Source organism: Gymnoscopelus braueri, assembly GCF_963280865.1.
Source record: "Gymnoscopelus braueri genome assembly, chromosome: 23".
NCBI lineage: Eukaryota > Metazoa > Chordata > Actinopteri > Myctophiformes > Myctophidae > Gymnoscopelus > Gymnoscopelus braueri.
Genome location: NC_137625.1, coordinates 26,489,485 through 26,503,698, shown reverse-complemented (window position 1 = coordinate 26,503,698; position 14,214 = coordinate 26,489,485). Strand labels below are relative to the sequence as shown.

Sequence of the window (14,214 nt, the reverse complement as noted above, 5' to 3'; positions counted from 1 at the left end):
GATAGATATGTATTTACACATTTCATGCACATGCATTTTGTCATTAAAGATGTCAGTCAATCAATCAATACGTCTCACACAGGGGATTTTACAAAGTATGCCGAAAACAATCAAGTACATTCATTGAACACATTAGTGAGGATATACTCTATGTTAAACAGGGCAAGTACACACACATATGACAACAAAACAAACACCTTAGTATTTAACATGCATTCAAGACGTTGCGTCACATTTAATGCAACATCGTTTGAAAAGAAAGAAAGAAATCCATTTAAGACATGCAGATTAATCAGCCATTATATGCAGTCAAAGGAGTCTTGATGACTCACCGAGTCACCAAGGTGTGTGTCTAACGTTGTATGTGTTTGTTTGATGCACAGGATCTACAGAGTCTGGAGGCGGAGCTGGGCCAGACGTCTGAGAAGTGGAAGGACACGTGGGACAAGATGAAGACCACCCAGCGAGCTGAGACCAAACTGGAGAGCAGGGTGAGACTTTTGGTTGTATTAACCACTTAACCCATCAAGACCTGAGGTCGATTCTACAAATGCCTTCTAAATCAGCAGCTCTCAAACTGTTTCGTGCCGCGGACCCCAAAATGATATGTATTTGGCCGCGAACCTCCACCTGAAAATGTTTTGTGCCAGGGAGCCCTAGAAGAGAAGATTTGTGTTAAAAATATATACATATATTCAAAAACACATTAAAGATTTTTCCAAAAATGTTCAGAAATAGCAGATGTACAAGCTCACTGAGCTTGTACATCTGCTATTTTTGAATCTGCTAAAATGACAGATGCTTTCCCGGTTTTAATGGGTTAAGTCCTACTTATACTTTGTCGAACGATAAATAGCAAAAAATTGCCGTTCCTGCAAGCTTGTAGCTATTTATGAAAATGTTATAATTTTTTACCATTTTTGAAAATATGCCCAAAATAGGGACTCCGGGGTTAATGTGTTTTTAAAGTGTGAGAGGCAATCTCCAACAAACACAATCTCTGATAAAAATGATTACGGCTGTTCTATTGTAATTCCTGCTAATTGAAACAATAGCAGAGAATCGAAACGGCACAGACCCCAATTTCATAGGTGCTGCTGACATCTTGTGGCCAATTGGTAGAATGCAACTGAAGAGTCTAAAGGTGAAACATGACATGCACCATCTGAAGAAATTAAAGCATGTTATCGCTACCATAACAACAACCGCATGGTGCCTCGCAGTGGTGTAAAGTAGCTAAGTACATTTACTCAAGTACTGTACTTAAGTACAATTTTGAGGTATTTTTACTTTTCTAGAGTACGTACTACCAATTTTCAGTACTTTTACTTCTACTCCACTACATCTCAGAGGCAAATATTGTACTTTTACTCCACTACAATTATTTGAAAACTTTAGTTGCTGCTAGTTACTTAGTAGATTTTGATTATTATCACAAATCATGCATTAACCACTTCAGCCCTATATACATTTTGTCCTTTTGAAAATAGCCGATCTACAAGCTCACAATGCGTCGCATCGCGACGCATTGTGAGCTTGTGAGCTTGTGAGCTTGTAGATCTGCTATTTTCCAAAGAGTTTTATACATTTGAAAACTTGTGAAACGGGACATTCTGCAGAATGAGTACTTTCTACTTCTGGTACTTTAAGTCAAGTCATTATAGGCTACTTTTGAACTTTTACTCAAGTACATTTTGAATTCTGGACTTTAACTTGTTAACAGAGTATTTCTACAAAGCAGTACTGATACTTTTACTTTAAGTAAAACATGCGAGTACCACCACTGCCTCGTTTTGAGTTCCTCGACTCTGCTGATATGGTGGTGATATGGTTTTCCTCTCGTTTCCCCCCCCCTCTGCAGCCGTCGTTCTCCAGCTCGCTGCTGATGTCGTCCAACATCAGCCACCTGCGGCGCTCTCAGGGCGTGTACCTGCAGGAGAGCGGCGCCGGCTCTTCCATCAACCTGTCGATGGACTGTGAGAACAGCACCACCTCCACGCCCGTGGCGGGGGGCCGGCCCAGCACCAGCACCCTGTACAGCCAGTTCCAGAGCACGGAGAGCGAGAACAGGTCTGAAAGGGGGTTTTCCTGTCCGGCTAACACGTAGTACTTACTACTACTAGTAGCTAAGCTCTATCATTTTACCTTTTTTGTCGAGCCAACAGCTATGGGTCAAAGTGTCACTTTCAAATAAAATAAACATTAAACATAAATAAATGAAAAAAGTAATTGAAAAATCACGGCCCCCTCACGCATTAGAATGTCCTTCTAAGCCCTTTTCAAAGATGTTCAATGCGCTCTGAGCTTGTAGATCAGCTATTTTGGAACATTTTTAAAAGATCACAAATCGGGACACATCAGCTGCATAATTGCTGATAACAAAAAGTGATATAATTGAAGATATATAGCCAAGCTGATCTGGGCTCTACTTAACTGTATGTAGTATGAAGTATAATGGATTCAACTTTTTTTAATTTCATCCGGTCAGGAGTTTCGAAGGTATCCTGTATAAGAAAGGGGCGCTGCTGAAACCATGGAAACCGCGGTGGTTTGTGCTGGACAAGACCAAACATCAGGTGAGAGACAAGCTGGCTGATAGTCGATTGACGACGTTGTGGTGATGACGACTCATCATGGTGGTGTCATCTCATTATTATAACCGTCCTCTTTCTACCACGCCCTCTCTCTCTCTCTCCTCCTCCCCCAGCTAAGATACTACGAAAGCAGGCAGGACAAGGAGTGTAAAGGTGTGATTGACCTGGCAGAGGTGGAGTCTGTCATTCCAGGCACACACACCATGGGAGCTCCTAAAAACATTGAGGAGAAGGCCTTCTTCGATGTAAGATCTCCCACATTTTACTTACTGTGTGTGTGTGTGTGTGTGTGTGTGTGCGTGTGCGTGCGCATTTATATAGCGCTTTTATCCAAACATAGATTGTGCATTACATTCACCCATTCACACACACATTCACACATCGATGGCGGAGGAAACCATGCAAGGCACCAACCTGCTCATCGGGAGCAATTAGGGGTTCAGTGTCCTGCTCAAGGACACTTTGACACTAACTCTGGGGGAGCCCGGGATCGAACTGGGAACCCTGCGGTTGCCACCCGGCCGCTCTACCCCTGAGCCACTGCCGGCTTGGTATGGCTTATGCAGTGAATTAATGCAATTTAACCCTCTTGGCAGCAATATTGCTGTTTTGCACTAAGACACCGCATCTGCAATGCAACATGAGCTTGTTGAGCTGCTATGTTTGGTGCGCGACACCGCCATACAACAAAGTATAAATCGGGCTTCATCCTGTAACTAATGTCCTGCCTTACTCTCTTGTTTTGCAGCTCAAGACGACCAAACGAGTGTATTACTTCTGTGCTCAGGACAGCCTGAACGCACAGCTGTGGATGGACAGTGTTCAGAGTTGCCTGTCAGATGCCTAAAAGAGAGGCGGGACTCTTTTTTTTAAGAGGGAAGGAACGAATGAGCAGTGATGGACATCTCTGCAGGCCAATCCCAGGAGGAGGGAGGGGCTTTTCCGCAGTTAAGCTCCGTTCGGCGTCGGTAGTGTTGAACTAATGAAGTTGCGTCGCGACGTTTCAGTGTTTTTGTTAAAAAAAACAACAAAAAAAAGTAAAGAAAAAAAAAAGTTCTCGAATGACCACTTTGCTGTTGTCTCACCATGTAGCTGCAGCCCGTCACTTCTCACCGTAGTCTGACCACTATCTGCGCTGGATTGTCTATATGCAAACAAAACAGGAGTTGACACAATGAAGCATGATGTCGTTTGTTATGCAAGCCTGCAGGGCCAACCTTCGTCTCATCTCTAGGTGTCATATTTTGACACTTGGGCGGCAGGTACCTTTGGCATCCTCATCGCTGAAGCCAAAAGTGACCCTTTGCGTATTATGACTCAACATGGACCAACTCCACTGACCATGTGCAATTTCAAACTAGATTATAACCGATTCCCACCCTATCGGTGTGCACCGCGGACAGCCATCATCGCACTGGCTTCAAAGCCACTGTCGGCGGCATGCTCTGCCTTGTTGTTCGCTTTCCACGTTGAGTCGTCAACGTCTGCATTCCTTCGTCAACGTAAGACGCAAACCGTCACTTTTGCCGTCAGCACGTGGACGCCCGAGGTGGCCTGCCTGCCCAGGTGTCACAATATGAGGCTTTTTCATGAGAACACGTTGGCAGGGCAGTTTGTCAAGTGGACTAATGCAGCCTCGCGGCCGTCCTGTGGTGTGGAGCAGCATGAAGACTGATCCCCATCCTCCACCCTGTAACACCACCTGCACCTTCTACTTCCTGGTTTTAAGGTTCGACAACGTAACATCGTTTTGATCGAGCGGAAAAAAGTCTAAGTCGGCCTTACACACATGCCTGCCCCACTCTTCAGAACTCTCCACAGGAGGAACGATGGAGGAGGAGGCCTCCATCAACCATTCAGAACATCCTCCTGTGTGTTGATCAGTGAATACAAAATATAAACCAATCATACGGTGGCATAACCCTTTAACACCATGGCTGAAAACCATCAGGATCGTCGATCGGTTGACCGACCACACTGCCCCCCCGACTGACACAGGCCTTTTTGTGCACAGTAAAGCTCTTCCTCTCTTGGCTCCCTTGTTTGTCTGCCTCTCACTGCCTGATGTAGCCGTTTTGCCATAAGACGGCCACTAAAGCCTGATTTATACTTAGTTGCTCGCCGGTGTCGTACACCGAAAATAGCCAATGTACAAGCTCACACAACGCGTTGCGAGCTTTTAGATCGGCGTTTTTCAGGTATGCGACACTGCATGCAACGAAATATAAATCAGGGGTAATGTGTTCCTTTGGCCCAAAACATGCAGGGAGGGAGGGAGGGAGGGAGGGGACGCCTTCTCAACAACGGTTCATGAAGGATTTTCTTTTTATCATTATTTTTCCCCCTCTCAAATGTATGATGGAGAGAGATCATTGATGCCTGAAAGATCGATAATGATGATGATGATGATGATATACTGTGAAAGCCATTGGCCGGTAGCCCCAACGATCAATCCAGGAAGAACACTGGTTGGTGTGGAGATGAGGTTCTCAATCTCTTCAGGAACGAAGTGCGTCCACAGACCTTCAGTTAAAGAGTGTTTACAAAAAGAAGCTATTATGGACAAACGTTTCCTCTCTTGAGCTCTTCCTCTTTGTCTTTCTAACCAATACATATACACATAAAAACCACTATTAACATTCATGTTTTTAAGGGATGGAGAAGGAGGGATATATATATTGTTGTGGAGATGAACTACAGACATGTAAAAGAAAACTGCAAGGTGACAGAATTGGGATTTGGGGACGGCCTAGCCAGGAGAGTATTACAGACAGTGTTGCCAGATTATGTGAGAGAAACAAGCAACCAGGTCTAGGAAAACCAGCCCAAAAGAAGCGACTATGGGCCACATGAGTACTTTAACATGTACACGATTTTATTTGATTTTATTTGAAAATAGCAGATCTACAAGCTCACAACGCGCCGCATCGCGACGCATTGTGAGATTGTAGATCGGCTATTTTCAAATTTTCAAATTTTCAAATTTTAATAAGCAGATCTGGCAACCCTGATTACAGAACACCTCAGAGAGATGATAATGTGTTTACGCGGCGTAATGCTGAGTGATTGGAGCTGGCAAGTATGTGGACTAACGCACCCCTCAGCAGGATAAGCTGACCATACCCCCTCTGTGAGTGCTAGTGCGTCATCAGATTGGATTAAAGAAGCTATTTTTAAAGGGGCATTTCACACAACGGTTGATTCCCTCCAAATCAGGTTTTATGATATCCACCAAAAACTGTAAAATGTATTGCACTGAGTAATTTCTCTTGAGTTCATAGTGGTTAATGATCAAATGTGCACTTACGGTAATCGTGGGGAGTTAGTTTTCTCCCCGCACACTGCTGAAAAGGAGCAAAACACCACGGCCTGTTGCTTTACTGCTACTGACATACTCTGCTCAGAAAATCACTTTTAACAGTTACCAAATCAACTCAAAACAAAACATTTCTTACATTAGGACTATATTAAACGCAGTGCAGATGTATTACGTTTGAAATGCCCCTCTACCGATGCTAAGCGGGGCAGTTACTGATAAATACATCCAAACAGTGGGTCACCAGAGAATGAACACAGAGGGGGGGGGTCCTGTTGGTCAGGGGCCCAGGGCACGTCAGTGTTAAAACTAGAACACACTGAAAATGCAAGAAAAGACGGTCCAGCGGACTTAGGTAGTTGTTGTGCATCCACTTGTATTTGGCGTTTCAGATATGAATCTCTTTTGCCTATGTCTGGTATGTGAGACGTAACTGGGCCTGTCCATGCTCAAACCACATAAAAGGTCATTATTTCAGTCAAACCCAACTTTCTCCACATGGGCTTCAGTCTAAACCAGTGTTTTTTTTTGGTGTTTTGTTTTTAGTTAGGGCCTGTTACTTTCAGATCTAAAGCTTGTATATAGAGAAGTCTGTCTGTTAGAGAATTCTAGAGAAAGAGTGTTTAGCTGGATTCTGTGAGATTGGAAAAGAATGAGTCACTTTTTTCCTTCCCTTTTCTTTTTTCTATTTTTTTTTAAGTTACAGAATCGCTATGCGTTAACCATCGTTACTTACGAGCCCCCATGTGGTGCCACACATAAATACACATACATACACCAAACACACACACATACATGCTTGTCGTTAACACAAACCTTGCTTTGTAAAATATGGTTCTACTGCTGTCTCGTTGAACATAAATTGAATTGAATTGTAGATTATTATTTTTTTGTCTAATAACTCCTTTGTACATACTACTCCAGATTTGTATGTAACGTTTATGGTAGTAATTTATTTAACTTTGTCTCCGCAGTAAGAAAGGTCCTCAAGCACCACTTTTATTTTAAAAATTAGGAATCCAATGTGCCATTTTGTTTATCTCTGTATTAATGTGACTAATGCTACTACTTTTTTGGGGAAAGAAATGTACAACAAGTAAACCCTCGATGTCTTTTGTCTTTTGTTTTGTTTTGTTTTAACACGGTTGTCCTTACTTAATATGAACATCAACCCTATAGGAAGAGTGGAAATGGTGTTTGTGTCTAAAGATTAATTCTCTTCTGTTGAAGAGGCTTACTCTGAAGGCTGGTTATATCTTACTGTTTTACATACCTGTACCAGTGAGCTTATTTTAGGATCATGGTCAAAGATTTTTCTGTTTTTATCCCAAAATAATTCTCCCTATCAAGGGTTCTGGAAACTGCCATTGTTTTAGTTCAGTCCTGAGGTCAAGTTCAATGGAGAAGGAGACAACCTCACAAAACGGCACCCCTTGTCCATTGAGTTCAATGGAAGCGGTGGCGCCATCTTGTGAGGTCACATTCTTTCTTTTTGGCTAATCTCACATTCAGATTGCTGTGTTTTTAAACGACATATACCATCGTCAGTGATAAGGAAGGGATATTCTGTTTTTAACCTCTTAACACTGGTGTCTTAGCCTGGTCCCAGCACCTGAATCGCTAGCCTCGCATTCAGGGTCTGGTGATGCTGTAGAAAAACAGGGTTTTCTCGGTTGAAAATCTAACCAGCGGCGCGGCCCGATCGGGATAATCCAGTATGAACCAATCGCTAAAGGGAGCCACTTTGGCCACGCCCCCATGCCCCATCTCAGAAAACACCTGCACTGAGAGGGCTTTCAGACTGAATAATGGAGTGAAACAAAATGAAAATTCAGGCTGAGTGTCAGGCTACTGGTGTCCCTATTTTGGTCAAATGTTCAAAAAGAACATTTTATAAATAGTGAGAATAGCACATCTACAAGTTCACATAGTTGTATGACAAAGCGTGCTTAAGTGGAATTCACATTATAAGTTTGCGTTGTAGATGATAACATGCTGAAATATTCACAAGTAGCCTGCATCTGCATCACCTTCCTCCTTCAGTCGGTTTCCTGGGAATTCATACATTTTCCGCCATATTGTCACTGTGGACAAGTAAAACATGACATACTGTAATTTGAGTGAATTATTATCTTGCAGTCCCCTGACTGCAGCAGTACTGTTCAGGTTAACTGCCCTTACATACTGTAGGCTCAACCCCACTATATATCATTATGTTAGAGGCAATCATGGCACCAGTTGAAATTAACTCGCCACGTAATTTTAATAAAAAAGCGTTATTTGGCGATCGCAACATTGCTTTTTCGCGACCATCACATACTGTAGATGTTGGCTAGTCGACACCCTTGCCATTCACACCTCATGAAGCCAGCTTGTGGTGGTTGTGTTAACTGTGGTATCGTGTGCAATAGTGGAATCGTGCATAAAACACAGTAACGGTTGCAGATGAGGTGACTGAGAGGACCGCGGTAGGTAACATCATTCATTCACTTTAACCACTTAAACCCTATACTTTGTTGACTGGAGTCCCCCAGGGGTCTATACTAGGCCCCCCTCCTTGCCCCCCGCTACACCAAATCTTTGCCAAAAATTGCTGATTGTGACTTGTGAGCTTGTAGATCCACTGTTTCCGCCGAATGTTCGTACCAGAATAGGAGTGCTAAGGTCCATATGGTTAACAAACACTTTGGATTAACAGTTGGGCCTTGTATATCGGGGCATTCTGGGAGTTGAGAAGATGCCACCTTCCAACAGGCCAGATGTGACAATATGCTAATTAATGTCATTTGCTGGTCTCTGAGGCACAGACAAAAAAAACGAGAAAATACAGACCCCAGAGCTGTTGAACAGGCTACGACCTAAAGCCTGATTTATACAATGTTACATGCCCTGTCCCACACCTGCCTATAAATCAGGCTTTATGCAGGTTGGTGTGTCTTTGACTTTGACCGGTCTGTATTCATACAGTTCAGTCGGCCCTTCTCGCAAGTATACTCATCTCTCCTCCATGAGTCCTGACTCATTACATCCATCATGTACCACATTAACAACAACAAATAGCCTAATCATTTTATTTATTTTGGGGTGTTCTCTCTTATTTTTTTCTTTGTTTAAATTAGAAATGACCTTCTGAGCCGGGTTGTGTTGTCGATCGTGTAATATATTTTTTAGAATAAAAATAAAACACTGTGGGTTTAAATGTTCATATTTTGTCATATTTTCTTCACTCCAAATACATGTTTGACCAACATACTCTGACTGACTGTCTGAGTGGTTCATCTACCGCTGGGCATTTTGTAGAATCAAAGTAAATGGTCATACTTATCACTCATACATATATTCATACATATTTTATTTTTTTATTTGCCTCTGAAGTGCCATGCTATACAGTGCTGTGTTGGCCTCTGAAAGGTTCTGGTTTTGGAATGCCAGCAGATCTCACATACAGTGGTTCCCAAACAATGGTTCAGGACCTATCTTTGGGTGAATCCCCTTTTCTTTTTCAATCAGTGAAAATAGCCACTACGTGCTCACAGCGATGCATTGTGAGCTTGTAGATCGGCTATCCTCTTATCCGACTTATACCAAGTATAGGGCTTAAGTGGTTAATAGCCTATCCTATATTAAGCCTATCTATATCACCATGACTCAGCCATAACCATATAAGGAGTTCCCAATGCAACTACGCCCAAATATGGAGTGTGTTGTCTAACCTCAATGTGTCTTCATGGCATCAGCAAACAAATCAGTCAGCTCCATATATGGGAATATGCCCATATGGGCATTTACTGATGACATCAGGGATCTCCATATATGTGCATAAAAGGGACAAGATCCCACAGATACAGATCTCCATGTATGGGCATATCAGTCAGATCGGCGGTGCGACGTAGGTGTGAGGGCCGCATAGTGGCCCAAACTCTAGACGTGGAGGTCGCGTAGCGGCCCGAACCTCTAGTAATTGACATTCCCTACAAAATATTTGCTGTTCTCATTTTGTTGGGTCAAGGCCCAAAAGTCGGACTGGTCTCCAACAATCTCTGACTGGACATCTTATTGTGCCAGTTTTGGTGACTGGACCTCTCCGCCAGGTGTCTGATCTCTGATGGGAACTCTCTTCTTTTCGTGGTTGGATCTCTTGTTCTGCCAGAAGTCCAGTCTCTGATTGGACATCTTTTCATGCCAGGTTCCGGAGTTGGATCTCTGCCAGAAGTCTGGTCTCTGACTGGACTCTTTCCATGGCCACCAGGTTCTGGGATTGGAGCTCCTATGGCGTGAGAAGGCCAATATCTGATTCGACCCATTGTCCAATCTCTGTTCACTGGACAAGACCCGGTGCTCCGGTTTTGTCCAATCCTTTTGTCTAGTCTTTGTCCAAATAATCTTTGAGACCTCACCTGAAATAACGATGGTGCCTCAGCACTCTGAGTGGCCTCATGGCTCAGATTACTGGCGGGCTGTTTACCAGTCACCACACCAAGGCGTTTAAAAGAAGCAATGAGATGCTCCACTGCGACCATGTTATAGGAAAATCCAAAGATCAAACTGTTCCCACCACAACTCAAGTCTTTATCATCAGAATTCAATGAACAACCATTGAGCTTCGTGCTTATATAGTAGCATGACGTCATCGAAGCATAGAGTAGGCTACTCGATTCTGTCACTCCTACGTCACAGGGGGGGGGGGGGGGGGACTAGACTAGTGTTTGAACAACGTAACCATGGTAATGTCTTTTGGTAAAGGAGAATCTAATACGACGCTTAAGCCAATTTTGACATAGGATGTATTAAATCATTTCTATTTAAAAATGTATGGTATATTGCAAAGAAACATTTACTTGAGTAAAAGTACAAAAGTATTGGCATCAAAATGTACTTAAAGCACCAAACGTAGAAAGTACTCATTGTGCAGAATGTGCAGAAGTTTTCAAATGTGTAAAATGTATACAAATATTTTGAAAATAGCAGATCTATAAGCTCACAATTGTGAGCTTTATAGATCTTGTAGATCTGCTAATTTCAAATGGCCGAAATGTAGGCCTACAGTATATAGGGCTGAAGTGGTTAATGTATGTTTTGTAATAATAATAGAAGTCTACAAAGTAACTATAGTAACTTAAGTTTTCAAATAGTTGTTGTGGAGTAGAAGTTAAAGTACTGAAAATTGGAAATACTCCAGTAAAGTAAAACTAACTCAAAATTGTACTTAAAGGAGAATTTTGGACTAAAGTTTTATTACCTTTTCTATGATGTTATGATATCTTAGGATGAATGGTACAGTAGAAAAATTTCATAACTCCACCCCTGGTCCGCTATAGCTTAAAATGTGCGCGGATAGGCCTTCGGTTAGATCACATATTTTAATAGCTTTTTTTTTTTTTTTTTGAGAGAGAGAGAGATCTGACGTTCATAGTGACAGAACACTGTCCCAAAAAAAATAAAAACAGAAGTCTCGCTAGACGAGATTGAAATCTCGAGATTTCAATCTCATCTAGCGAGACTTAGGTTTTTTTTTTTTTTTTGGTTGCATAGTGTTCGGTCACTATGAACATCAGATCTCACCAAAATAAATAAATAATAAAGCTATTAAAATATGTGATCTAACCTAAGGCCTATCCGTGCACATTTTAAGCTGTAGCGGACCAGGGGTGGAGTTATGACATTTTTCTACTGTACCATTCATCCTAAGATATAACATCATAGAAAAGGTAATAAAACTTTAGTCCAAAATTCTCCTTTAAGTACAGTACTTGAATAAATGTACTTAGTTACTTTACACCACTGCCCCTCTCTCCTCCAGCTCTTTATACACATTTCATTCAGTTGAGAGGGAACCCATAAGCTTCATTCTTATTAATCTTATTCTATAGCGTTCAAGGTCCAATGTTGTCCATCACTTCATTTCACTTGTTTATCTTGTATCCCGGACTGGATGAGTTCTCTCTCCTGATTGGATTAAATTGGTATCCCAACCTGAAAATGTATTTTCTGTTTAAAGCTGGAGAGATGGTGAGGCACCTGTGACTGAACAGGCACTATAACAATGATTACTATGGGAATTAATATAAAGCTATTTGACACTTATTTTAACAACAACATATCCCTTTGTAGCACTTTTAAATGTACAAATGAAGAATATTCTAACAATAGTCAAATCTAAAGTTATATAAAGGCTAATCTACGAATGGACAGGAATCAACAGTGAGTTGAATCAACAGTTCTTTGTTTGATGTTTATTGTTTACACTTTAAGATGAAGATTTACCCACTTATTTGTTAAAAATACACCTGTGCTGTGGGCCCATAGCCCGAAAGGACTGTCGAGCTGTGATTGGTTAGTCAGTTGGTCGACGGAGAGCATGTGTGTGTTATTAATCATACCTGCCAACTCTCCTGTTTTCACCAGGAGACGCCTCTTATTTGAGGTCACTGCCTCTAGGTGGCAGTGTTGGACCGCATCAATAATAGGATAAAAACACAGTGAAGGAAATGTCGCCTCTCATCATGTCAGTGAAATATGATGAAATGCGACAGACACATGTGTTAGCTTAGAATCTCCATTGAAGTCATTTGTTCAGGCAGGGTTTTGAACTGTCTGTAGCCCACCAATGAGACACAGTGTTAAGTTGTGGTTGAAAATGGGTGAAGTGCTCTATGTAAGAGCCTCTACTTAGTTCATCTCATATTTTGTCATATACTCTTCCTCTTACTAAGACAACTTTACAATGAACCACATCAAAAGTTGTGCCTATAGGACAGTGGTTCGAATCTCAACCTTTTCAGGCCGCGACCCCCCAAAATAATAACTGGGGACCCCCAAAGGACCCCCCACCCTGACAAGCACTTGGAATTGTAGGAGGCATTACATTTAGTTTGACTCAGTTCCCACAGATTAATATTGGGAAGACAGGAGGTTGCGAGGCGTTATGTGAGCTTGTAGATTGGCTATTTTCAAAAATGTTGCTTGACAATTCGGCCGATGTTTGACCACTTTTTATAGTAGGATTTGTTGACCTTTGATGCATTAATGGTCTTTCTCAATTCATTTCTTTTTTGGTATAATAAAAGGTCTTAAATTGTCACTTTACCGTCATCTAGGGACCCCCCCCCAAACTCATGTGGGGACCCCCCTGGGGTCCCCGACCCACAGGTTGAGGAACCACTGCCCCAGGGGTCATCACTAAGCAAGCTTGTGATGGACATTTCCTTCAAAAAAAATTTTTTGCCACCGACATGCAAAACAAGTGATCAGTAATATTACCAGAATCACATATGCTGATGATGAGTGATTAATGAAGGGGATGGCAGGATTGAAAGGAAAGGAGTGTCACAATAGTTTAATGCAAAGGTGCCTAACTTTGATCATATGTGAGGAGGAGGTGGTCTGATGGTGAGGCTGTGGATCAAGGGTGTCCATGGATTATGATTGTGAAGTATTATGTTTTTTTTTTTGTATTATTGGACACTTTGAAACACTTTCTCTCAACTGACGTAAATCAGCTTTACTTGACCAGTTCTGCCCTCCTCTGCCTTGGTGCGCCTTCTCAACACACATGCCTGCCTGTGATCTGTTTTTGCTTTTTTCCTGCACCATTTCTCACTGTGGTCATTCACATACTGTTGACTTTAATTGTTTCATTGTCCGATACACCTCATACACTCCATTAGTCCATCGTCTTAAAACATTGACATTTTCAGGGAATCTTGTTGTCTTCTTGTCCTCACATGATGCACGAGCTTGTAGATCTGCTATTTTTGAGAAATCTTGAAAATGTGTGCAAATATTTGAATATGTTTTTTAAAGCAAACATTTTAACTCAAACCTTTGCTTCTGGGGGTCCCTGGAACAAAATATTTTACAAATGTTTGCTTTAAAAAATACATTGTCAAAGATGTGCAAAAATGTTCACGATTTTTCAAAACAATAGCAGATCTACTACAAGCTCATAGCGTGGCACTCAGTGCTGCTGCTATGAGCTTGTAGATCTGCTATTTTTGAATAGCCCATCGCCTAGTACACCGCTAAAAAGAAAAGAAAAAAGAAATAGTGCCACGGACATGTTTGTCCATGTACGGACATGTTGATGACCCCTGACCCCTGACACTACCTAAAGGAGACTGAACATTGCACTCACCTCCTCAATCAGTCTGGTTCAGTGCAACGTCCAAGCAGAACACTCATCCAGTCAGTCAGCCCCTCCATCAACCAATGTAGGCTACTGCATGCTCCCAGTGATGGAAGAAGTACTCACATTAAAGTCCTCACATAAAAATGTACTTGAGTTGCATGAAAATAATACTTAAT

At 41.9% G+C, this 14,214-nt stretch overlaps 1 protein-coding gene across 7 annotated transcripts in view; it reads left to right on the top strand.

The window, feature by feature from the left end:
- Positions 1-4,860, top strand: part of sbf1 (SET binding factor 1) — an 86,354-nt gene extending 81,494 nt beyond the window's left edge. For all 7 annotated transcript variants that reach the window (XM_080421772.1, XM_080421771.1, XM_080421770.1 and 4 more), the window contains 5 exons: positions 384-491; positions 1,862-2,070; positions 2,489-2,576; positions 2,708-2,839; positions 3,343-4,860. In XM_080421772.1, coding sequence (XP_080277898.1) covers positions 384-491; positions 1,862-2,070; positions 2,489-2,576; positions 2,708-2,839; positions 3,343-3,441 — 636 coding nt within the window. In that variant the 3' untranslated portion in view covers positions 3,442-4,860. The remainder of the gene's footprint in view (positions 1-383; positions 492-1,861; positions 2,071-2,488; positions 2,577-2,707; positions 2,840-3,342) is intronic.
- The last annotated feature ends 9,354 nt before the right edge of the window (positions 4,861-14,214 follow it).